Source organism: Theropithecus gelada, chromosome 11 (assembly GCF_003255815.1).
Source record: "Theropithecus gelada isolate Dixy chromosome 11, Tgel_1.0, whole genome shotgun sequence".
In the NCBI taxonomy this organism is placed as follows: domain Eukaryota; kingdom Metazoa; phylum Chordata; class Mammalia; order Primates; family Cercopithecidae; genus Theropithecus; species Theropithecus gelada.
In genome coordinates this window covers 65873950-65897683 of record NC_037679.1, presented here as the reverse complement: position 1 = coordinate 65897683, position 23734 = coordinate 65873950, and the positions used below count along the sequence as shown (strand labels likewise).

General features: G+C 38.7%; 1 protein-coding gene across 15 annotated transcripts in view; it reads right to left on the bottom strand.

Annotated features, from left to right (window-relative positions):
- The window catches only part of RIC8B (RIC8 guanine nucleotide exchange factor B), a 116388-nt gene that overhangs the window by 65206 nt on the left and 27448 nt on the right, over positions 1 to 23734 (bottom strand). For all 15 annotated transcript variants that reach the window (XR_003121729.1, XR_003121726.1, XR_003121727.1 and 12 more), the window contains one exon: positions 7740 to 8348. Coding sequence is in view for 10 of the 15 variants with exons in the window: in XM_025401168.1 (XP_025256953.1) it covers positions 7740 to 8348 (609 nt within the window). In the remaining 5 variants the exon portion in view is untranslated. The remainder of the gene's footprint in view (positions 1 to 7739; positions 8349 to 23734) is intronic.

Genomic DNA, 23734 nt, shown 5'->3' with positions numbered 1-23734 from the left:
AGTGTAGAGCTAAATTTTGACAAAATAAGCACACCCATATAACCAATATAAAAATCATGCAATGCCAAGATTAAGAATTTCAGAATTCTTTCCATACCCCCTTCAAATGACCATCTTCTGTCCCTCACAGGTAATTCTAACTTGTTAATGTCACACACAGGTAGTTTGGTTGTTACTGAACTTTATACGTATAGAATCATAAAATACAGACTCTTGTGTTGGTTTGTGAGATTCATTCACATTACTCTGTGTAGTTGCAGTCTGTTCTTTGTCATTGTTTGAGAGCAGTGCTATCTGAAGTATGTTTGTGTTCCACTGCTGCTCCCCACCCTGTTCATCACTGGTCTGCAACACCAGGAGTACAGACGGTATATGTGAACATTTAGAAACTTTTGAGCAGTTTGGCATTGTGTGTAATATTGTATTACACAAGAGTTTCATTCTGACAGATTTTTGGAGAAAAAAATCTGGTCCTTCACCTACAGATAGGTTAAGAAAGCACTACTATATAGTATTCCAACATATGAATATGCCACAATTTACTTATCTGCTCTACTCCTGATTGACACTTGGATTGTTTCCAGCTTGGGGCTATCCTGAAAAGTGTTGTTGTGAACATAATTTTTAACATGTCATTTAATATCTACAGGTATACACCCTAGAGAGGAGATGCTGAGTCACAGGTTATATCCATATGTCAAGCTTTACAAGGTACTGCTAAGTATTTCCAAATACTTACACCAATTTATACCCCACCAGTTGCTCTACGGGGGCACCAATCAATACTTGTTAGAGTCAGCCTTTCTAATTTTAGTCATTCTCATGGATGTGTAGTGATTTCTTGGTTGTAGTATGCATTTTTCTGGTGACTAATAAAGTTGGACACCTTTTCATATGTTTATTACTCATTGAGCTATCTCTTTTGTGAAGTTCCTGTTCAAGTCCTTTGCTTATTTTTCTATTGGGGTGTCTGATTTTTATTTTTACGGATTTGTAGGACTTTTTAATGTATTCTGAAGAGAGTCATTGCACATATCCTCCTCCTGGTGTCTTGCCTTTTTGCTTCTTTTGATGAATTCACTTTAATGAAAATCGATTTGTAATTTCTTTCCTTTATGGTTTGATCCTTATTTTGTCCTGTTTTAGAAATCTTTGCTTATTTAAGAAATGTTTGATTTGTATGAGATAAAGTCATGAAGATACTCTTCAGTGAGCTTTATTATTTACCTTGTATATTTAGGTCTCTTATCCATCTCAAATTAATTTTTTGTATACGGTATAAGATAGGGATTCGAATTCATTTTTTCCACGTGGCCATACAATTGATAAAGCCCCGTTTATTAAAAAGCCCATTCTTTCACTACTGTACTTCAAAGTTACCTGTAAGTCAGTTGACTGTATCGACTCTATTTATTCTATTCCATTAGTTTATGTCTCAATAAATATTTGTTGGATAAATGCTATCATTTAAGAAGTCTTAACAAAGTAAACACTATTTTCTACTGTTGGTTATTCTACTGTGTGACTTTCCGCAAGTAATTGAAACTCTCTGATCTTCACTGTCATTTGTCAAATGGGGTTAATGCTCCTGTCTCACAAAGATGCCAGTAATGAAATGGAATTGCTTTTCATAAAACATTATATAAACATAGCTTATACAACTGTTTATTAATTGCTTCCTGATTTAGTTTTGATATTTTCAGGGCATCAATATTCTCTCCTCCTGAAATGATACCACCTTCAAAGGCTGAGAGAGAAAAGAAGTCCGTAAGGATGAAGGGCAAAGGAAGAGAAAGAGAGCAAGCAGGCTTGGTTATGATAGTGAAAATCAAAATGAGGTAACATTAAAACGGAGAAAAAAACTCAGGAAATTCTTTGGGATCTCTTTATATAGCTTTCACATCTTAATTACAGATTCCACTACTGCATATTTCCTTTAAAGTCTCTAAAATAATCATGGAACTAACCCCTTTTGTGACATTCCTAATTAATTTCTATGGACACTCACTGTTTTATCTCATTCAAATGGTATCCTTTGACTACTCAGATACTCGTACTTCTCTGTGTGCACTGGGTTCTCTGTTTCTAACATGTCTGCTGGTATGTACTTTCTTATTACGTTGCACTGATACCTTGGAAGCACAGGAGAAGGGAATGTGGTCTTCATTCTAGGGATCCCTTACAGTCCCAAGAATAACATGCTCTCTTCCATCAACAGAGATATTTAGAAAAGTGTTAAAGCAGGAGGAAGACAAGACCATTTCAATTAACTTTTTTAAAACTGACTTTGTATCCTGCTAAAGAAATCAACTGGCTTTTTAAAACACACTACACCTTTAGGAAAGGGAGACAGAGGCTGATTCTACATGTGGAAATAAGGCTAGCTACATTTCCCACCGAATGGAAAGCAAACTCCAAATTAATCTGCTGATGGCATCAGCAGGCAGGCACGAATTTAACACTGAGGCATGAATCTAAAATGAACAAATTGCACTAATTTGCTAAACCTCAAGAAAAACCTAGTCATTAATTTTCTATTTTTGGTGAACTGTAAATGAAAGTGGTCATAAAAATAACTAAAACAGTTTAAAACCAAATGTTTGCATTTTCTGTAACTGTAAAGCTGTGAAATAGGCAAAGATTTTAAAAAGTGAAATGTCCAGGGTTTGAAAAGGTATAAACCAACAATATTTTTCTGAAGGTAAATTTGGCAACATATATAAAAACACCTTGAAACTTTGAAACCCTCTGGCCCACCAATTTCAGGAACGTATCTACAAAAATTTTATAAGAAAAATCACTAGAATTTAAAACGGCAAGCAACTGCAAACAACCTTTTAATTGTCTTCAAAAGGGAGATCTGTTAAAGGTTGATACATCTTTCCTTAGGAAGGAATACTCCTAAGTATAAAACACTGATATATATATATTTAAAATATTTATCTATTTTTAAACTTCTTTTTTTTTTTTTCCTGAGAGAGAGAGACACTGTTACCCAGGCGGGAGTGTGGTGGCACAACCATGCAGCCTTAACCTTCTGGGCTTAAGTGATCCTCCTACCTCAGCCTCCCAAGTAGCTAGGACTATAGGCACATGCCACAATGCCTGGATAATTTTTATCTTTTTTTATTTTTTGTAGAGATCAGGTCTCACTATGTTGCCCAGGCTGGTCTCAAAACTTGTGGGCTCAAGCCATGCTCCTGCCTCAGCCTCCCAAAGTGCTAGGATTACAGGCCTGAGCCACCACTGCACCTAGCCATATTCTTCATTTTCATAGGCCTCTTTATACTTACAAGTACGTATTATTTCACAAGAAGTTAGAAGGTGGTTGTCAAAAATTTCTTTTGGGTTGCGGAATCCATTTTATCCCCCAAATTAAATCTTAATTACAACCTATATTTAAAGAAAAGCAATAGCAATAGCAAGAACAATTGGTGCTCTGTATTTAAAGTGAGGGTGAGGAACCTGGAACACGGAATTGCTCCCAGAGACCACTGCTAGAAACCTTATGGCTTAAAGAAACACATGTTGAAAACCTACTCTTTTTTTTTTTTTTTTTTTTTTGAGACGGAGTCTTGCTCTGTTGCCCAGGCTGGGGTGCAGTGGTGCGATCTTGGCTCACTGCAAACTCTGCCTCCCAGGTTCACGCCACTCTCCTGCCTCAGCCTCCCAAGTAGCTGGGACTACAGGCGCCCTCCACCACGCCCGGCTAATTTTTTGCATTTTTAGTAGAGGTGGGTTTTCACCATGTTAGCCAGAATGGTCTCGATCTCCTGACCTTATGATCTGCCTGCCTCGGCCTCCCAAAATGCTGGGATTACAAGTGTGAGCCACCACACCCAGCCGAAAACCTACTCTTTATGAACTTTTATTAGTCTTAGAAAAAAGACTAAGATTATTAAATGACTGCATTTTTGTAAAAATGTACATATATATTTATCTACCATACAATTAAGAATAGTTAGAAAGATATACTCCAGCCGGGCACAGTGGCTCACACCTGTAATCCCAGCACTTTGAGGGGCCGATGCGGGCGGATCACTGAAGTCGGTAGTTTGAGACCAGCCTGACATGGTCTCAACATGGAGAAATCCTGTCTCTACTAAAAATACAAAATTAGCCAGGGGTGGTGGCGCATGCCTGTAATCCCAGGTACTCAGGAGGCTGAGGCAGGAAAATAACTTGACCCAGGAGGGAGAGGTTGCAGTGAGCCAAGATTACATCATTGCCCTCCAGCCTGGGCAACAAGAGGGAAACTCCATCTCAAAAAAAAAATAAGAAAGATACACACCAAAAGAGGCAAACAGTGCTTGGTGCAGTAGCTTACATCTGTAATCCCAACTACTTGGGAGGCTGAGGTAGGAGGATTGCTTGAGGCTACGAGTTCAAGACCAGCCTGAACAACATAGCAAGACCCATGTCTTAAAAGACTAAAACATAGGTCGGGCGCCGTGGCTCATGCCTGTAATCTCAGCACTGTGGGAGGCCGAGGCAGGCGGACCACAAGGTCAGGAGATCGAGACCATCAACACAGTGACACTCCATCTCTACTAAAAATACAAAAAACTTAGGGCGTGGTGGCAGGCACCTGTAGTCCCAGCTACTTGGGAGGCTGAAGCAGGAGAATGGCGTGAACCCGGGAGGCGGAGCTTGCAGTGAGCCGAGATCGTACCACGGCACTCCAGCCCGGGCGAGAGAGCAAGACTCCATCTCAAAAATAAATAAATAAATAAAAAATAATTAGCTGAGTGTGGTGGCCTGCACTTATAGTCCCAGCTACTCGGGAGGACAGCTTGAGCACAAGAGTTTGAGGCTGCAGTGAGCTATGATCACACCACTGCATTCCAGCCTAGGCAACAGACAAGACCCTATTTCTTTAGCTAAAAAAAAAAGAGTCCTGGCGCAGTGGCTCACGCCTGTAATCCTAGCACTTTGGGAGGCCGAGGCGGGTGGATCATGAGGTGAGGAGTTCAAGACCAGCCTGGCCAACACGGTAAAACGCCGTCTCAACTAAAAATGCAAAATTAGCCAGGCATGGTGGTGCATGCCTGTAATCCCAGTTACTCTGGAGGCTGAGGCAGGAGAATTGCTTGAACTCGGGAGCCAGAGGTTGCAGTGAGCTAAGATTGTGCCACTGCACTCCAGCCTGGGTGACAGAGCAAGACTGTCTCAAAAAAAAGAAAAAAGAATAAAAAAGTGCTTATCTTTTGAGTGGTGAGTTTACAGGTAATTTGTATTTTCTTATTGCTTATATGCCTTTTTCCTCGATATTATACAATGAGCACATATTATTTTCATAAAAAGGAAAATAACGTTTATTTTAAAAGTTGGATTCTTCTGTACCACAAGTTTTCCATATCCTTTTATTTCAGTCACTGTTTTAAAATTCTGGCAATTCTTTAGGGGCTTGCCCAATCGAAGTAAACTGTCTTTTGTCTGACAATCAAGGAGCTATTAAAATCCAGGTAAATGGGCTCTTAGTAGCAAGTTTCTTTGCACTCTGGTGACAGACTTTCTTTATGCCACGTTGTGGGTCCCTCACTAGAAAGTACCCTATGCTTTGGTCTCTGTCTTTCATACACTGTTTAACTTCCACAAAATGTTCATCCCCCAATTTTTTATCCCCCGGTTTTTCAAATGGCCAAGTCGTTCTCTTTTCAGATCTCAGGAGACACCTTCAGAAAATTTTTCTTACTAAGTATTCTCAATCAATGCGCTCTTTCTCTCCTAGCACTTAAGAGAATTTGAATTATATATGTGTTTACTGATTTATTACCTCTCTCACCTAAAAAAACTGAAGTTTCATGAAGGCAAAGACAATGCCTATTGTTTGCAAAAATATTACACAATGCTCGGCATAATGTCTAGCAATTGACCATAAATATTTACTGACTGACAGACTGATTGGATGAATGAATGACTAAATGTCTGCTAAAAGTTGGCTCTGGAAACTCATGAAGACATTCTTATCTAATTGGGCTGGCAAGAATCTTATGTTCAATAGTATTTAAATTTCTGAGCACTTCAGTAATAGCCCAGAGTCACATTAAATGTATATATTTTATGATGGCTATATCAACTGACTCACAACGGGTACTAGGTCAGAGATACCCGCTCCAGGATTACGGATCCTTTTCATGTATCTTTTGGAGATTAAATATTCTATAACACAGAATGAGTATTTGCTACTTCAACATTTTCTAAAGCTTCTTCTAGCTCCGATATTACTTATAACTGAAGTACACTAATGAGGGATAATCTCAATATACTGATATTTATTACCTGTCATCCATTTCATACATATACTGATGTGTACTCACTGAATTTTACACTCTTTTTTGTCAGGAATCTGAACAGTGTGAGCTACTATTTTGGGTATAATTTAAATAACAGGGGGCTCTAACGATGGCAAACCAACAGTCTCAGGAGTTTAAAGTCTCAAATGGAGAACTTAAAAACCCCAAAACAAACAGCGTAAGAAAAATAACCATAGAAGGTACCAAATAAGCATAGAAACATAACATTTTAAATACTTCCAAATATTTGGTTTCAATGCATAAATGGAGCATGTGGGCTTTCCACATCTTTTCTTGCCAAGTCCAAGGAAAAACTGACCATACTACAGTCATCTAGAACAGCTGTTAGGACTGATACTCAAATATTTAGTTTCAAAATACAGACCTATTTGCACTTTAAAACTCAGATGTCTGCATATTCCCACTATAGCACTGCACTGAGATAATCCCTTTAAAGTAGGCTGCTGGCAAAAACAGATCTTTACTCATGGGTGAGAAGTGTTTCAAATGTTAGCCTAAATCTTAAAGTCAATTGTCAAAAAAGACAATTTGCTCTGGCACCAAAATCTCTCTCTCTTTTTACAGCAGGGGCTGAATTTCAACAGTTATTTAAAGCTAAAAAGAGAGTAAATATGACATGTTATGCTTCTAGAAGGAGGGAAAAAAGTTTATGTCTACTTCACTTAATTTGTTGACTTCCTTAAACTAAGTTTCCTATTTAGCATATTGTTCTTGTAGGTACTCAAATGTAAACTATCAAATCTGCCTCACTTTGGGTTGCTGAAGGGTCCAAGCCACAGTGAAGAAAGATCTTTGTTTAGAAATAAGTCAGGTGGTTTAAAATAACCTTCCCCACACTCTGGCATAATCAGCTTGTTTTCTAGAACTTATATATGAGCACAGATATCTAGTTGTGGTCCTATACCTCTGGTAGTTATCTAACACTATAGAGAACCCCCCTGGAGACTGGGACGATAGGCATACACAGAGCATCTTCTACTCTCCTGAGCAGACACTAATTCTGATTGATCAACTTCACCTGGCTTGATCTGTCTTAACTTTCCTTTAAGATGGCAGCCACTGAAAATGCCTATAGCTTTATCAACCACATTGTTTTGCTTCCCCTCAAATCTTATCATTTAAACCTTATTCCTGAAAGAGGCACTCTTAAAAAGAGACAATAATGCAACTCAGAAAACTATATTTGGCAACTTACGAAATAGTAGTCCATTTTTATACCTATTCTGATAGGTGTTATCACACAAATGGAAAGAATAAGACTTACAATGCTTAAGAAGTACATCCTGGGTAATACAATTGCTTAATGGGAGAAGTGGGAACTTTTTCCATTTCCCAACTTGTATTCTTCTCTTGCAGGAAACTCTAGGGATGCCCCAGACCAATTAAATTTCAGGTAGATAAAAATAGCCTTCTCTGCCTTACCTCTTTATGCACCTTCCAACTGTCTACTGTCACATTGAAGAGAGCTTTGAGGGCCTCAATGGCACAGTCCGTCTCCTGAGGTGAGAGAGGAGGTCCATTATGGTCTATGGCCGATTCATACTCATCGGTCCACTTGATGCTAAAGGCACTTTCCAAGATCTGGGTTAGCAGCGGTAGTCCCTGGAGCTCATAGCGCAATTGTGACCTGATGTCGGTGTGCAAAAGTGACAGAAGGAAGAGCAAGCGCAAGTCAAAGCACTTAATGTCATTGATAAATTTCCGGTCCTTGCACTTTCTCAGGAGATTACAGAGCTTTGCAGCAAGATTAAGTTCCAGGCTGAGCTGCTGTGCCATCTGACTGTTGAACACTATATTACACAGACATTTTAATGACTCCACAATAACTGGGAACTCTGATACTTTCTCCAAAGAATCATCTAACTCATTTAGTTTGGCTAGTCGCAGCAGTATCTGCATATTTTCCTTAGTTGTTACAGGAACTAAAACCTTTTTGTCTCTGGAGAGAATGCGGAGTACTTCCAGGCACGACACTTGACATGTTGTTGGGATGTCCTTTATAAGGACTTTAAATATGCCTTCACAGAGTTTCTGAAAAACAAGAAGAGTATGCAAAAATCATTATTTGGCTCAAATGACTTAACACAGAATGTTTCTCTGCCAATGTATTTAACAACAGTTAAAAATCCAGATAGAAAAGGTTTTTATTATTTTTTAAATCACGGAATGTTACAGACTGAAATATAAGGTCACCATCAGGATGGAAGACAATCAGTTTGAATCATAGCTGTTCCCTTCCCAGAAATAAAGATTAATGCCTCAAGAATTGGTTCCTATTTGTCCAGAGTACAGGCTCTTGCAAAAAGATTTAAAGAAGTATGCATTTCTGCTGAGTTTTAGTTGTGCTATTGCTTCTGAATTTATAGTTCTTTAGCAGCAGTCCCATGTTTCAGAAACCCTAGAACCCCCTTTAGCTAAGATCTAATAATATTTAATCATCAAACAACCCCAGAGAAGAACTTTTGCTGACAAATTGATAAAAAATTATTCCAAGTGTTAGGTTCCAAATACAGTTGAATTAGCATATATTAAGCCTTGAGCCAATTGCAAAAAGGTGACTCCTCCTAGTATACAAACTACAGAAAAAAGTTCCCATTGGGTGGGCAAATTATTAAAAAGCACACATAGCTTGGGAAGCTCAGATTGTGTACAGAATTTTAGCTTTCTTTTGTTCTCTTGCCGTAGGGCACAGATCGTACAAATGTATGTAGTAGTTCTGGTTCCAAATCTCGCTATCAATATCTCAAAAACAATTCTAGAATGAACTCAAATATCTTTATTTCCTAAAGAGGTTTTTTTTATACCATTGCCAGATTTAAGAATCACTGACCATTCCCTCAAAATTCAATGTCAGCTTTCTTCTCTACGAACTGCAGGTCTGGGTCTCTCAAGCTTACCCTTACATGTGAGGCAAGCAGCTATAACTACTCCATTGCTGAACGTTTCTGTACTCCCTTATATCTTATTAAAAAAACAACTAGGCCGGGCGCAGTGGCTCAAGCCTGTAACCCCAGCACTTTGGGAGGCCGAGACAGGCGGATCACGAGGTCAGGAGATCGAGACCATCCTGGCTAACACGGTGAAACCCCGTCTCTACTAAAAAATACAAAAAACTAGCCGGGCGAGGTGGCGGGCGCCTGTAGTCCCAGCTACTCGGGAGGCTGAGGCAGGAGAATGGCGTCAACCCGGGAGGCGGAGCTTGCAGTGAGCTGAGATCCGGCCATTGCACTCCAGCCTTGGCGACAGAGCGAGACTCCGTCTCAAAAAACAAAACAAAACAAAACAAAACAAAACAACAACTACTACTACCAATATAAGATTTTACAAAATTTCTATTCATCTATCATCAGACTTAACTCTTTAATAAAAAGAGGCTGCCTGTGGGTCACATTATAATCTTGTCAGGAAACCTAGGCTATGTGCACATAGTCATCAGCTACAAAAATGCCCATTTAAAATGTAGTCATCCCTTGGTATCTGTGTGGGATTGATTCCAGAACCCTCTGCAGATAATAAAATCCACAGATACTCAAGTATCTTATATAAAATGGTATAGAAGGATGGGTACAGTGGCTCATGCCTGTAATCCCGGCACTTTGGGAGGCTGAGGAAGGCGGATCACGAGGTCAGGAGATCGAGACCATCTTGCTTAACATGGTGAAACCCTGTCTCTACTAAAAATACAAAAAATTAGCTGGGCATGGTGGCACGTGCCTGTAATCCCAGCTACTCGGGAGGCTGAGGCAGGAGAATCACTTGAACTAGGGAGTCGGAGGTTGCAGTGAGCCAAGATCGTGCCACTGCACTCCAGCCTGGCAACAGAGCGAGACTGTCTCAAAAAAAAAAAAGGCATAGCATTTGCATATAACCTATGCACTTCTTCCTGTATATGTTCAGTCATCACTAGATTATTTATAATATCTAATACAATGTAAATGCTATGTAAATGGTTGTATTATTTAAGGAATAATGACAGAAAAGTTTGTCTGTACATGTTCAATACTGACACAACTATCCTTTTTTTCCTTGAGTATTTTCAATCTACAATTGATTAAATCCATAGATGCAGACTGCATGATACAGAGGGATGACTGTATTATGTTCTTTAAATAGATGTGGAAAGGAACTTTACCTGATAAGCCAAAAAAAAATTTCATAACATTGTCAATTATATCCCTACCATACCTAATAATTAGAAAGGACTTTCTTTTAATATTTTAATATCATTTTTAAAGTACTTTTTTTGAATGTAGTTTGGGGATAGCAGAAAGTATAATGTGCCCATTATTAAAAGTATACAGAACAAGGAAAATTTTCTCCATATTTAGACCTTTCACATTCAAGACAAAAAAATACATTCTACATACTACTTCATATGTGGTATATTCCTGGGGGTGGAGTCAGATCACCTTTGCTTCCACACAATTTCATTCAAGAAGGAAATATCTGCCTTCCTCCTTAAGTTGGGAAACATGTAATAAGGTATTATAAAATATTACATTTGTGAATTCGGAGTTCTACATGTCTAACAGCACACAAATATCTTTCTTCCATTCTAAACTAAAAATAACAGCAACAATAAAAGTAAAAAGAAAACCTATGGGCACTATGGCACTTTTCTTCCTAACAACTTTAGACTCAAGAAAGAAAAACAGCAGAGCCCAAAGACAAATTGGAATAGCCAGGGCTATACGTAAACCAAATGGACTGAGAAACTCTGGGACATGAAAGAGATTAAAGATGCCTACAAAATTTTTAGTTAAAAACTGCCTCATCTAAAAGCTTGTAGATCATCTAGCAAGCAAAGACAAGATTTTTTTGCACAGTTCTTAATCACAGTTGTTCTTGAACATACCATTTCTCACTACAGACTTACCTCACATGGTGACTGCTGCACAGTTTTTTGCTATATCTCTTGAAAAGTAATACCACTTTTTGGACAATGACTCTCTTTTTTCAAATTACAATTTTTAGAACCAAAAACATAAAAAACAATGAAAGTGATATTTAATCAACATACTTAATGCTTTACTCAATACAGTAATTTCTATTTAAGGAATATTATCAGGAACAAATAAAAGTGGTTGAATAGGCAGCATTCTTTATAGTTCTTCTATCTGTTGAGTTTGTGTACTACTTCCGTGTTTCAAAGGTGCTCTTGTATTTCCCCTTTATTTTGCCCTATCAGTACTTTTCTGTGCTGTAACTATTTAAGTTGATTTTACTCTTCCTAACACATGCTCTGCTCTCCTCAAACACCTTTCATACCTCCCTGCTGCCCACAGAATGTTGTTGAAATGGGCCTAGTTTCCCCTTTCCTACTGTTGTCTGATACACACAACGCAAACACACACTGTTTCTTCTTCAGATGTTCCAAATTGACCCCCAGTCCCTGACCATGATACATCCTGAGTCTTTCCTCCACTGTTCCTTCAGCATGGTATGCCCTGCCACCACATCTACCCCTCAAGGATTGCCAAAAACTTTTTAGTAGTTTGCTCCTGAACTGAAATCCTATAGTGGACTTTAACAGTGGTTCTCAAACGTCATCATGCATCATAATCACCTAAAGGACTTTTAAAAAACAGACAGTTGCACCTCATCCCTCGAGTTTCTGATTCAGTAGGTCTGGGATGAGGGTCCAGAAATGGGACTTTTAACAATTCCTAGTTGATGCTACTGCTGGTCCAGAATCCACAATGTGAGGACCACTGAACTATGATTAACAATGGACTGACATAATTTGGACATTAGGGTCAAGGGTTAACTGAGAATACCTGACCAGATGAACACAGAAAAGCAGGCAGACTTGAAAGCCATTAGCACATTACCTTGACTTCTCCTTCGCTGCCATGTGCTAAAGATGTGTAAGGGCAGCAGGGACAGGAATGAGATGTCATTTTCTACTGTCACATCACTTTTCTGAACTAAAATGTGAAAAACTGCCAAAGGTGGGAGGCACATTACTTGTTTAAGGTCACTGATCCTGGGCTTGAAATTTGTTCAATCTACGATGGACTCTAAAACCAAATCAGTGTGGTAATTAAGAGCAGAAGTTCTGAATTTAAATTGTTTATATTCAAATCTTGGCTCTTCTTCTGAACAATTGTGGCCTTGGCAAGTTACTTGTCTCTGGACCTCATTTACTGCAAGAATTAAATGAGATCATGCATGTACAACAAATAGGGCAGTGCCTGGCAAGTGATAAATGTTCAGTACAGGTTATCTGTTACACATTATTATCAGGTAAAATGTCAAAGTCCTCAGTTTGGCACTTAAGATCTGCTAACCTGCTCTGAGTTTTCTTTCATACTATTCTTATCAAATTTTCCTCTTTAGCTATATTCCTTTCCAAATTATCTCATATTGAGCTTTTTTGCTTTGTGACAGCCTCCCTCTACACATCAGTCCTTTTCCTTTTCTATTTAAGTTTTAGCAATTCTCGAAGACTAAGCTTAAAACCCATTTTCAACATAAAAATTTCCCTAATCACTTCAGACCTCAACATTCTTCCTTTCTAAGGGATACCTAAACCACAAATCTGTAGCAATCATTTGGTGCTTAGCACATCCATCCTGTTAGTTTTCTTTTTATGAGTTTGCCTCAACTACTAAAAATTCTCTGAAGGTGGAAGGGACATCTTTTTCACAAGAGAAGAAAATGTATTATGGTGGCTTTTAAATCAAAGACCTGAGTTTAATACCTGGGTTTGCCACTGTGTGACTTTTTTTTTCAACCAGCTGTATGATTTAGACACTTCTTAGTCTCAGTTTCCCATTTTTAAAAAATGGGAGGCCAGGCATGGTGGCTCACACCCATAATCCCAGCACTCTGGGAGGCTGAGGTGGGTGGATCAAAAAAAAAAAAAAAAGGGCGGAAGGGCGGGGGGAATAACATCCGTATCTCACAGGGATGTTATAAAATACATGCTGGGACATAATAAGCACTCTTTAATGGTGACTATCATTATGTTTTATTTCTTCTTAATCTTAGCACCCTCTCCCCAACTTGAAATAAATTAAGTTCCCTAAATCTCAAGCATTTGAGATTAGAGGTCTTTTAATAATGTCTTGACACTTTCCCTTTCTAAGAAGAAAAGAAAGTAGTAGACGCTATTCTTGTGACTGTATTGGTAGGGTGGTTCATCCCCCAGGGTAAAAGTCTTTTCACAGAAGTAGCAGAAAGTATGCACCTTCATACAAAGTTCTTTTTTCTGAAGAGTTTAAGTTACTTACATGTATATGCTCTTTAAAATACAGAATAAAACTATTAAAGAAAATAGAAAAAAATCCTTCATTATATGAACTGGTATATTTTATACACAGTGGACAGAGAGCTTGATCCTTAGTTAATTTACTTGATTTTCAGTAACATGTATTATTACTTTAACACACAGGTATGATCATCATGTGCACATAATTTTGCTTCCTAACTTTTAAATATAACATAATAAGCATTTTTCATATTGCTAGAGTCCTTGTAAAACATACTTTTAAATGGATGCAGTATTAAATATGACTCCTGTTCTCAATGAAATCTGTAGCATGAAATGCAGCAGAGTCCAGAAAGAACAATGTTGGTTTACCATTAAAAGAAATGGCTTCACAATTTTAATAATTATAGCACATGTGGAGTATGTTTTAATCAAACTGCTTAGGATCAGAAGAAGTGTTTTGGATTTCTTTGGATTTTGAAATATTTGCATTATACTTACTTGGTTGCGCAGCCCAAATCTAAAATCCTGTAATGAGCATTTCCTTTGAATATCATGTCGGCACTCAAAATAGTTCCAAATTATGTCCTGTCATTTGCAACAACATGGATGGAACTGTAGGACATTATGTTAAGTGAAATAAACCAGGCACAGAAAGACAGGTATTGCATGTTCTCACTCATATGGAAGCTAAAAAAAAAGATCTAATGGAGATAGAGAGTAGAATGATGGCCACCAGAGGCTGAGAAGGGTAGTGGAGATGGCTTAGGGGTGGATATGGAGGGGCTGGTTAATGGGTACAAAAATACCATTAGATAGAAGGAATAAGATCTAGTATTCAGTAGCCCAACAGGTCAATTACAGTTACCAATAATTTATTGTATATTTCAAAAGAACTAGAAGAATAGAACTGGAATGTTCCTAACACAAAGAAATGTTAAATGTTTGAGAGTATGGATACCCCAATTACCCTGATTTGATCATTACACATTGTGTACACTTGTGTCAAAGTATCACATGTACCCCATAAATAGGTATTTTTTCTTTTTAGTTTTGAATTTTGGAGATTTCAGTTTGAGGATTTGGGATGTGTCACCTGTAATATTTTTTGCTTATGTGCTTTACAGTTTACAAAAAACTTTTATATTTCTCAATCTAAGAAATGCTTACTGCACAATTCTTTTTTTTTTTTTTTTTTTTGAGACAGAGTCTTCTCTGTCTCCCAGGCCGAAGTGCAGTGGCACAATCTTAGTTCACTGCAACCTCCGCCTCCGGAGTTCAAGTGATTCTCCTGTCTCAGCCTCCTGAGTAGCTGGGATTACAGACACACAACACCACGTCTGCTTAATTTTTGTATTTTCAGTAGAGACGGGGTTTCGCCATGTTGACCGGGCTGGTCTCCAACTCCTGACCTCAGGTGATCCTCCCACCTCGGCCTCCCAAAGTGCTGGAATTACAGGCCTGAGCCACCACACCCGGCCCCACCACACAATTCTTAAAACGTTAAGATTGCCTGGAGCCACTTGGCTAAGAAATACAAGGTCAGGACTCAATCCAGATCATCTGATTCCAATGTAATTTCCATTGTAAATTATGATCATACCATAGCTGTCTCCGATTTATTGTGATTTTGAGCATGTCACTTTATTAGGCCTTTTTTTTTCCCTCCACACCATGCATTAAAACTAAATGCCCTCTAAGGCAACCTTCTTTGAGCTCCAGAATAGTAGGCTTTTTTTTCACTCTGAATCTATAAAACAAGGATCATCTTTGGCTTAGTTATGAAACAAAATACGCTATGAAGCATATGTAAGTATTCAAATGATCTATCAAGATTTATAAACTATCTTAAGAGGTGATTTCTAAAACTATTAAAAAATTAAAAATTTTATACATAAAGAAAATGCCTTTGTTTAAAAGATTGATACCACAGTTCATCTACTAGACTCTGGTAATTCAAAATAGGTTGTTAGAAAACACTTTTGAGGCAAGTGTTACTTAGAAGAGTTGTCTACTGATTAGTGCCAGTTCACCAACTCCTTGTTGCTAGGTCATGTTGAGATAGGTACATAAGGTGAGACAGGGATAAAGAGTATGCATTTAGAAACTTTCATAGTAATTTGATGATTATTTCTTTTAGTGATTAATTTGTATTGCATTTTAGAAAAGTATTGGCCTACTGCAAATTAGGGAAAAACAAACAATGTAAGACCTTGATCCTTCATCACAAATAATTTGAGAAGCACTGTTCTAGACAACACTTCGTATCCTTTATAAGTTTTCTTCAACTATATAAGGTAGTAAAACTGAGATACCAGAGTAATAAATAAATAATATAAAGCTTCATAGTGTCCCTCAGTGTTCTCAGAAGGCTAGTTCCAGAACCCCCATGGATACCGAAATCCATAGATGCTCAAGTCCCTAATATAAAATAGTATATAGTACTTGCATACAACCTTTGCACAACCTCCCATATACTTTATATCACCTCTAAACTACTTATAATACCCAAAACAATGTAAATGCTACGTAAATTGTTATACTGTATTTTGTATTTGTATTTTTTTACTGCTATATCATTGTTTTGGGGGTTTTTTTCCCCTAATTTTTTTTTTTTTTTTTTTTTTTGAGACAGAGGCTCGCTCTGTTGCCCAGGCTAGGGTGCAGTGGTGTGATCTCAGCTCACTGCAACCTCCACCTCCCAGGTTCAAGTGATTCTCCTGCCTTAGACTCCTGAGTAGATGGGATTAAAGGCACGCACCACCACACCCCACTAATTTTTGTATTTTAGTAGAGATGGGGTTTCACCATGTTGGCCAGGTTGGTCTCGAACTCCTGACCTCAGGTGATCCGCCTGCCTTGGTCTCCCAAAGTGCTGGGATTACAGGCGTGAGCTACAGCGCCCAACCTCCCCTAAATATTTTTTAACTCTGTTGGTTGAATCGATGGATACAGAGGGCTGACTGTAGGTTTATCTAACAGTTTGTTAGACACTGTGATGGAAACTGATAGTTGTCCACCAAAACCCACTGTCCTTTTCTCATGCAGTAACAACTGTGGCAAGGCCCATGGCTACCTAGCCATACCACATTCCCTAGTTGTTCTTCACTGCTGTATGATGGAGCTCTTGCCAGTAGAATGAAAGTGTATAGACATGATCTATGCCATTTCCAGGTCTGGCTCTTTGAGACAGTGGGTATGACTTCTCCACTGTCTTATCCCCTTCTATAGCCTAAACCTAAAAGTGGCAGTCCAGTCTAGGTTAAGACAATGCTCAGATGGTGAAGCATGATTTGACAACTTGAAAGGAAACCAGGTCCTTGAATAAATTAATAAAGCAGAGTCATTCACTGCCTGAGTGATTATCTCAGAACTATTACTTGAGAAGGTAATAAACACATATTTTGTAAGCCACTTCTATCTTGAGGTCCCTTTGTTAAAACAACTTAGCTTTAACCTAAATATAATACAGCTTTGAAATATGGCATCCCATCAATGTACCATACAGAAACTCAACTGTGCCATCATTCTATGAGCAACAGATATTATAGTTTACCTCAAGGACTAAGCAACTGCTTTCTATATCTAATATCAGGATCTAGGCCAACTTGTCCTAGTTGTGCCATGGCTGCTTTGTATATTCATTTTCTTATCTACTTGGCCATCTATCAAGAATTTACCAAGTTATTTTCTACCAAAATATCCTGTTAATTTCCCTTTAATAAATCCAATGTGGTGAGACTTCTAAGGAACTTAAAGTGGAACAGAGGAGAATTACAAAGAAACACAAGATAGGGATCAATATGATAAGTGCACTGAATAGATCTAAGCAAGAATTTATCTGCCTCAACATAACTGACATCCTGGATTGGATAATTCTTTGTTTTGGGAGTCTGTTCTGTGCATTGTAGGGCATTTGGTAGCACCCTTGGCCTCCACCCACTAGATGCCAGTAATATTCCCATTACCCAGTCATCACAATAAAAAATGTCTCCAGAAACTGCCAAATGTCTCCTGAGGAGAAAACCTACCCTATTCCCATGAAGACCACTGATTTAAACATAAAATATTATGGCAATAAAAATCTAAGGCACCTAATCCAGTCTCATGGGAGAGAATTAAACCAACTCAGGGAAAAGTTTCCTAAGGAAGTATCATTTAAAATGACACCTGAAAGGTACAGGTTCAATTTCCATTCAGTCCTTCAACAAATATTCTCAGTACTTGCCATATTCAAGGCATTGTATTAGGTGATGGGTACACAGTGTGAACAGAGATATAATTCTGGTGCTAAAATGTTAAGTAAATATAAGGGAAATTAACAGGATATTTTGATAGCAAATAACTGGGGAAAATATCAACTTTAGATAGAGTTATATTTAGACCAAGTTCTGATAGTGAGAAGCTGCTAAATGTGCAAAGAGTAGAAGAAAGAATAGTAGCCGGGCGCGGTGGCTCACGCCTGTAATCCCAGCACTTTGGGAGGCTGAGGCGGGTGGATCATGAAGTCAGGAGATCGAGGCTATCCTGGCCAACATTGTGAAACCCTATCTCTACTAAAAATGCAAAAAAATTAGCCGGGTGTGGTGGCATGTGCCAGTAGTCCCAGCTACTCAGGAGGCCGAGGCAGGAGAATCGCTTGAACCTGGGAGACGGAGGTTGCACTGAGCCAAGATCGCACCACTGTACTCCAGGGCGGGTTACAGAGCGAAACTCTGAGGAAAGAGGGAAGAGGGAAGAGGGAAGGGGAAGGGAAGAGGGAAGGGGAAGAGAAGAGGGAGGGAGGGAGAGAGGGAAGGAAGGAAGGAAGGGGGGGAGGGCGGGAGAGACAGAAAGAAAGAAAAAGAGAGAGAGAGAAGGAGGGAAGGGAAGGGAAGGGGGAAAGAAGAAAGAGAGAAAAAACAGTATAGACAGAGCCTGGTTTGTTTAAGGTCCTGAAAGCTAAGGTGGGTGATGTTGGAGGCAAAGTGCTGTGAGATGAAACTGGAAAGTAAGCAAGGACCAGATTATGTGGCGTCTTACAGGCCATGATAAGATCAGACTTTACTTTTTAAATACTATGAAAAGTCACTAAAGGAGTTTATGTAAAAGAGAGATATAATCCAATTAAATGATTTTAAAAAAATCACCATCGCTGTGTGGAAAATGGGTTGGACTGGAACAAACATACTTTCAACTAGAGTGGTAGCAGTGGAGAGGGAGACAAGTGAATGGATTTGGTATATATTTTAGAGGGAAAATTGATAGGACTTACTATTTGTGGGGGAGAGGGAAGTTTCTGGCTTAAGCCAACATAGTACCATTTATTGAGAAGGGGATGACTGGGGAAAGAACAGGTTTGGAGGAAAATTCTGTAAGGTCACATTAAGTTTGTGGTAACTGGAGATGTCAAATAGGAAGCTGAATGTATATGGCTGGAGCCCTAAGCAGCCATCAGGGTTATCTATGCTTTCTATATGAATAAGGGCATTCTTAAGTTATAAAAGTGGATGAGATTGCCTAGAGAAAAACATATAGAGAAAATGGGGACTAAAAGCCACGAAAGATGCTACCACTCAGGGGCTGTGGAGAAGAAAAACTGATAAAGGAGGTAAAGAGGTATTAGCAAGAGGAAATTCAGCAGTGTGGTGTTCTGGAACACAAGATGGCAGAAAATATTTTATGGAAGGAATGGTCAACTGTTCGAAATGCAGATGAAAGGTCAAATAGCATAAAGACCTGGCAATGCTAGATCACAAAGAGCCTTGATAAAAACAGTTTCTGGGGACCGGCGTGGTGGCTCACGCCTGTAATCCCAGCACTTTGGGAGGCCGAGGCGGGTGGATCACCTGAGGTTGGGAGTTCGAGGCCAGCCTGGCCAACATGGAGAAACCCTGTCTCTACTAAAAATACAAAAAATTAGCCAGGCATGGTGGCACATGCCTGTAATCCCAGTTACTCGGGAAGCTGAGGCAGAAGAATCGCTTGAACCCGGGAGGCGGAGGTTGCAGTGAGCCAAGATCATACCATTGCACTCCAGCATGGGCAGCAAGAGCGAAACTCCATCTCAAAACAAACAAACAAACAAACAAAAAAACAGTTTCTGAAGAGTAACTGGGAGGTAAAAAAGAGAGAGAAGTAGATACCTTTCAAGATGCTATTGTAAGACAGAGAAATGGGCTGACAATAAGAGGAAATGTAAGGTCAACAAAGGCTGTTCTTTCTTTTTTAAAGAGAAAATATACTAGTCCATGTTTATATGAGAAGAATGAAGAGTCTCGAATTAATCCAGAAGGAAATGGGGAACTTACTGCAGAGTATTAAGCAGGAAAATGACATTAGATTTGTATTTGGGAAATATTACTCTGATGATAATGTGGAAAATGAGTAAGAAAAGGGGAGCAGGACCAGAAGCAAGGCAGTTAAGTGGTTGTTGCAGTAAGAGAGATGATGGCGGGCTGAACTAAGGCAGTGGTAATGAAACTGGGAAAATTACAGAGGTTTTTTTGTTGCTGCTGTTGTTTTTTTTCTTCTTTTTTTTGAGACAGGGTGTCACTCTGTCACCTAGGCTGAAGTGCAGTGGTGCCTTTATGACTTGCTGCAGCCTCGACCTCCTGAGCTCAAGTGATCTTCTCACCTCCCAAAGTGCTGGGATTACAGGAGTGAACCATGGCGCCCAGCAGAGGAAAGATTTTAAGAGTGCAGAATTGACTGAACGATTTGGTGGAATGATTGGTCAAGAATGAAGAAGAAAGAGGAGGCAAGGAATCTCATAGATTTCTAACTTGTATAACTTGGTTGATGGTGGTATCTTTTACTTCTGAGATAGGTGACTTGCTTCCTAAGGTTGGCAGCAAAAAGAAAATATTGCTGCCTGGTAGACATTTCTCTTTAACTATCTCATAGTAGATACCTGAAATAAAACACATCCAAACACATTAACTAGGAAGGGGACCAATCCCCCATAACTCACCTTTCTAAAACTCACATTCAACTACTTATTGCCATAATATCCTTGATCTAGGCACCATAATCTACCTCTAATGCTTGTCCAAACTTCTGTGCCTTTTCTCATGTTACTTCCTGTATTCAAAATGTCCTCCCAACCTTCTTAAATCACTCCTCCCTTCAAATCAAATGCTATCTTTTTCACCATCCCCCAGCAGGAAGTAATCCCTTCCACCTCTAAATCCAGAATACTTAATCGGTAGCACTTTTATAGCACTTAAGCCTCTGACCTTGAATTATATTTACGGAGAGTTATCTCTCTTATCAGCTTTGGCAGGGGCAGGGTCTAACACATTTCTCTTCTTCCACAGGCACAAAGATGCTGTCAAATATGTAGAATATTTACAAACATACACACTAGGATATGACATCTTCAAAGCACTGTGTGCTATAGAATATTATTTCCAAACATTTAATAGGTTATTAAAGCTCTGGTTTCAATTCCCAGCTGCCACTTACTTCAGTTGTATGACTTTAAGTTGACCAATTTCTTTATTTCCTTACCTGTAAAATTGGTATAATAGTACCTACTTGACGCCAGGCATGGTGGCTCATGCCCAGCACTTTGGGAGGCTAAGGTGGGCAGACCACCTGAGGTCAGAAATTCGAGACCAGCCTGGCCAACATGGTGAAACCCTGTCTCTACTAAAAATACAAAAATTAGATGGGCATGGTAGTGGGAGCCTGTAATTCCAGCTACTCATGAGGGAGGCTGGGGCAGGAGAATCACTTGGGACCAGGAGGTAGAGGTTGCAGTGAGCAGAGCACTCATTGCCATAGCACTCCAGCCTGGGTGAGAGAGCGAGATTCTGTCTCAAAAAAAAAAAAAAGAAAGAAAGAAAGAAAAAAAAGTACCTACCTCATAGGGTTATTGAGGGAGTTAAATGAGATGATGTGTATGTGCTGCCCTAGAATTAGTCAATAAATGTTACTTATCATTATAACTACAATACATATGCCACATATAGTATTATCACGTTTTAATAAGAAACTACAAGGTATAATAGAGACAATATAAGTTGGTTATGACTGCTATTTATTATTTGTGAGATATGGACAAGTTACTTGGTTTCTCTGAGCTTTAGTCTCATTACCTATAAAATGGGGAAAATACTCCTTCTATTACAATGCTGTTTTATTAAATGAAATGATGGTACACAGTAAGAGTTAAAATTTTACATTTTTAAGAACAAGACCTATAATTAAAGATCTTAACCAATAGCAACATTTTAAAGGTGGCTTGTTTTTCTGATTGAAATAAGCCCATATGTAGAAGTGACATAGTTTTCTCTCCAACATTAGTGTTTCTCAAAAGGATTTAATGGGCTGAGGGTTTCAGAAATCTTTACTATTAGTTGTTGAAACTCAGATAAAGATGAATAGATTAATTTAAAATAAAAATGGGCCAAAAATTGAATACACTGAAACAAAGGGGAACAGAGAAAGTGAAAAACTGCAAAAGACAAGGAATAATGTTTGTGTTATTTACAAGAAACAGGAAAATGCAGTAACTTTGCAGTACCCGCTGGAAAAAAGGGCAGGATACACACACATTACAAGCATTGAGTTCAACTTGTTAGTAACCCTAGGATAACTTCAGTCTAGAAACGAGCTGAACAGCCAAACAAAATGTGTCCAATTTCTAGAATCAGAATGTTAAGAGAAGGTGCTATAATGATCACTTACCATTAACAAACACTAGCAGTACAAAAGATTCTATAAAAATGGGTTTTGTAGGCAAATAAGCTTGGGAAACTTATAAGGCATACCAAACTACCAAGGATTCTCCCATGTATTATGGAAAAGAAACTTTTTTTTTTTTTTTTTTTTTTGAGACAGGGTATCATCACTCTGTCACCCAGGCTGGAGAACAACGGCATGATCATAGCTCACTGTAACCTCGAACTCCTGGGCTCAAAGGATCCTCCTGCCTCAGCCTCCCAAGTAGCTAGGAATAGAGGTACAATTAACTGTGTTCAGCTATTTTTTTAACTTTTAGAGACAGGGTCTTGCTATGCTGCCTAGGCCAGTTTCAAACTCCAGGCCTTAATTAAGCAATCCCCTCACCTTTGCCTCCCAAAGTGCTGGAATTGTAGGCTTGAGTCACTGTGCCCAGCCCTGTTCATTTTTTTAAAGCTGATATTTCCTTACTTTGACCACAGAACTCTTTCAAAAAATAACACCTATTAACATACTCAGGACAAGAGGATATCCTTCTCATTTTATAGATATGAAAACTGACTCCCAGATAGGCTAAATGATTTGCTTAATGTAGCAGAGAATGCTACAGTGGGAAAGGGGACTCAAATTCTTATTTGACTCAGTCCTACTCTCTTTTACTGGTATGTAGTAATACACAAGAACTAAAACAAAAATGAGTGTTCCTAACATTAAGAGCAATTCTGGGCTAAACTAGGCCAGTGAAGGGAATTTCTGAGAACAGATTTTTGTTTTCCTTAAATAAACAGATCTAAATCCTTAAACATGGTTCTACTTAAAAAAAAAATTCTCATATTGTAGTGGCAGTGAAATACCTATCCTTACAGTCTGCCACTTTCCCTTTAATAAAATAGAATAGATAATAGAATAGACTCCTCCTTCCCTGCTTTTTTGCCCATTATGACTACAGTGTTAGCCACGTGCTTGAATTATACTCACTTGAATCTACCAGTACTCCTAGAGTGATGGGATAGACCCTAATCTTAAAATAGGTTATGCACATTCATCTGGGAGATGTGGCCCAGTACCAGGGATACTTAAAGTCATAGGGTAATTTTGGTACATATTCTTCAACCACTATTTTACTAAAAGATTTATTTGGGGTAGGGGATTTCCACATAAAAATAAATGAATGTATTATAAATCTCATTACATAAGTTACATGAATTTTTAAGATAAAAAATGAGATGTCAAAGGAATTTTTGTAGTTAAGGCAGGCTCCCTTGGATGATGTTTCCCTGGCCTCTCAAGGTTATGTCTACACTCTTCTGTGATGAACGTCACTGGATACATATTCCACAAGGATCTAATTTTAGTTCTTAACTGGAGCTGTAGGTCAGCCACCTAAATCTGATAGTCCTTAACTACTGCCCTCTGTATACAGCATGTGTATGTAGGGGGGAACAAGAGGTGCATGTGTACATGCAGAAGATGAGGGTGGTATTAAATTCTAAAATACGCTTACTATAATTGTAGCTGGGACAATGTTGTCAGTTCC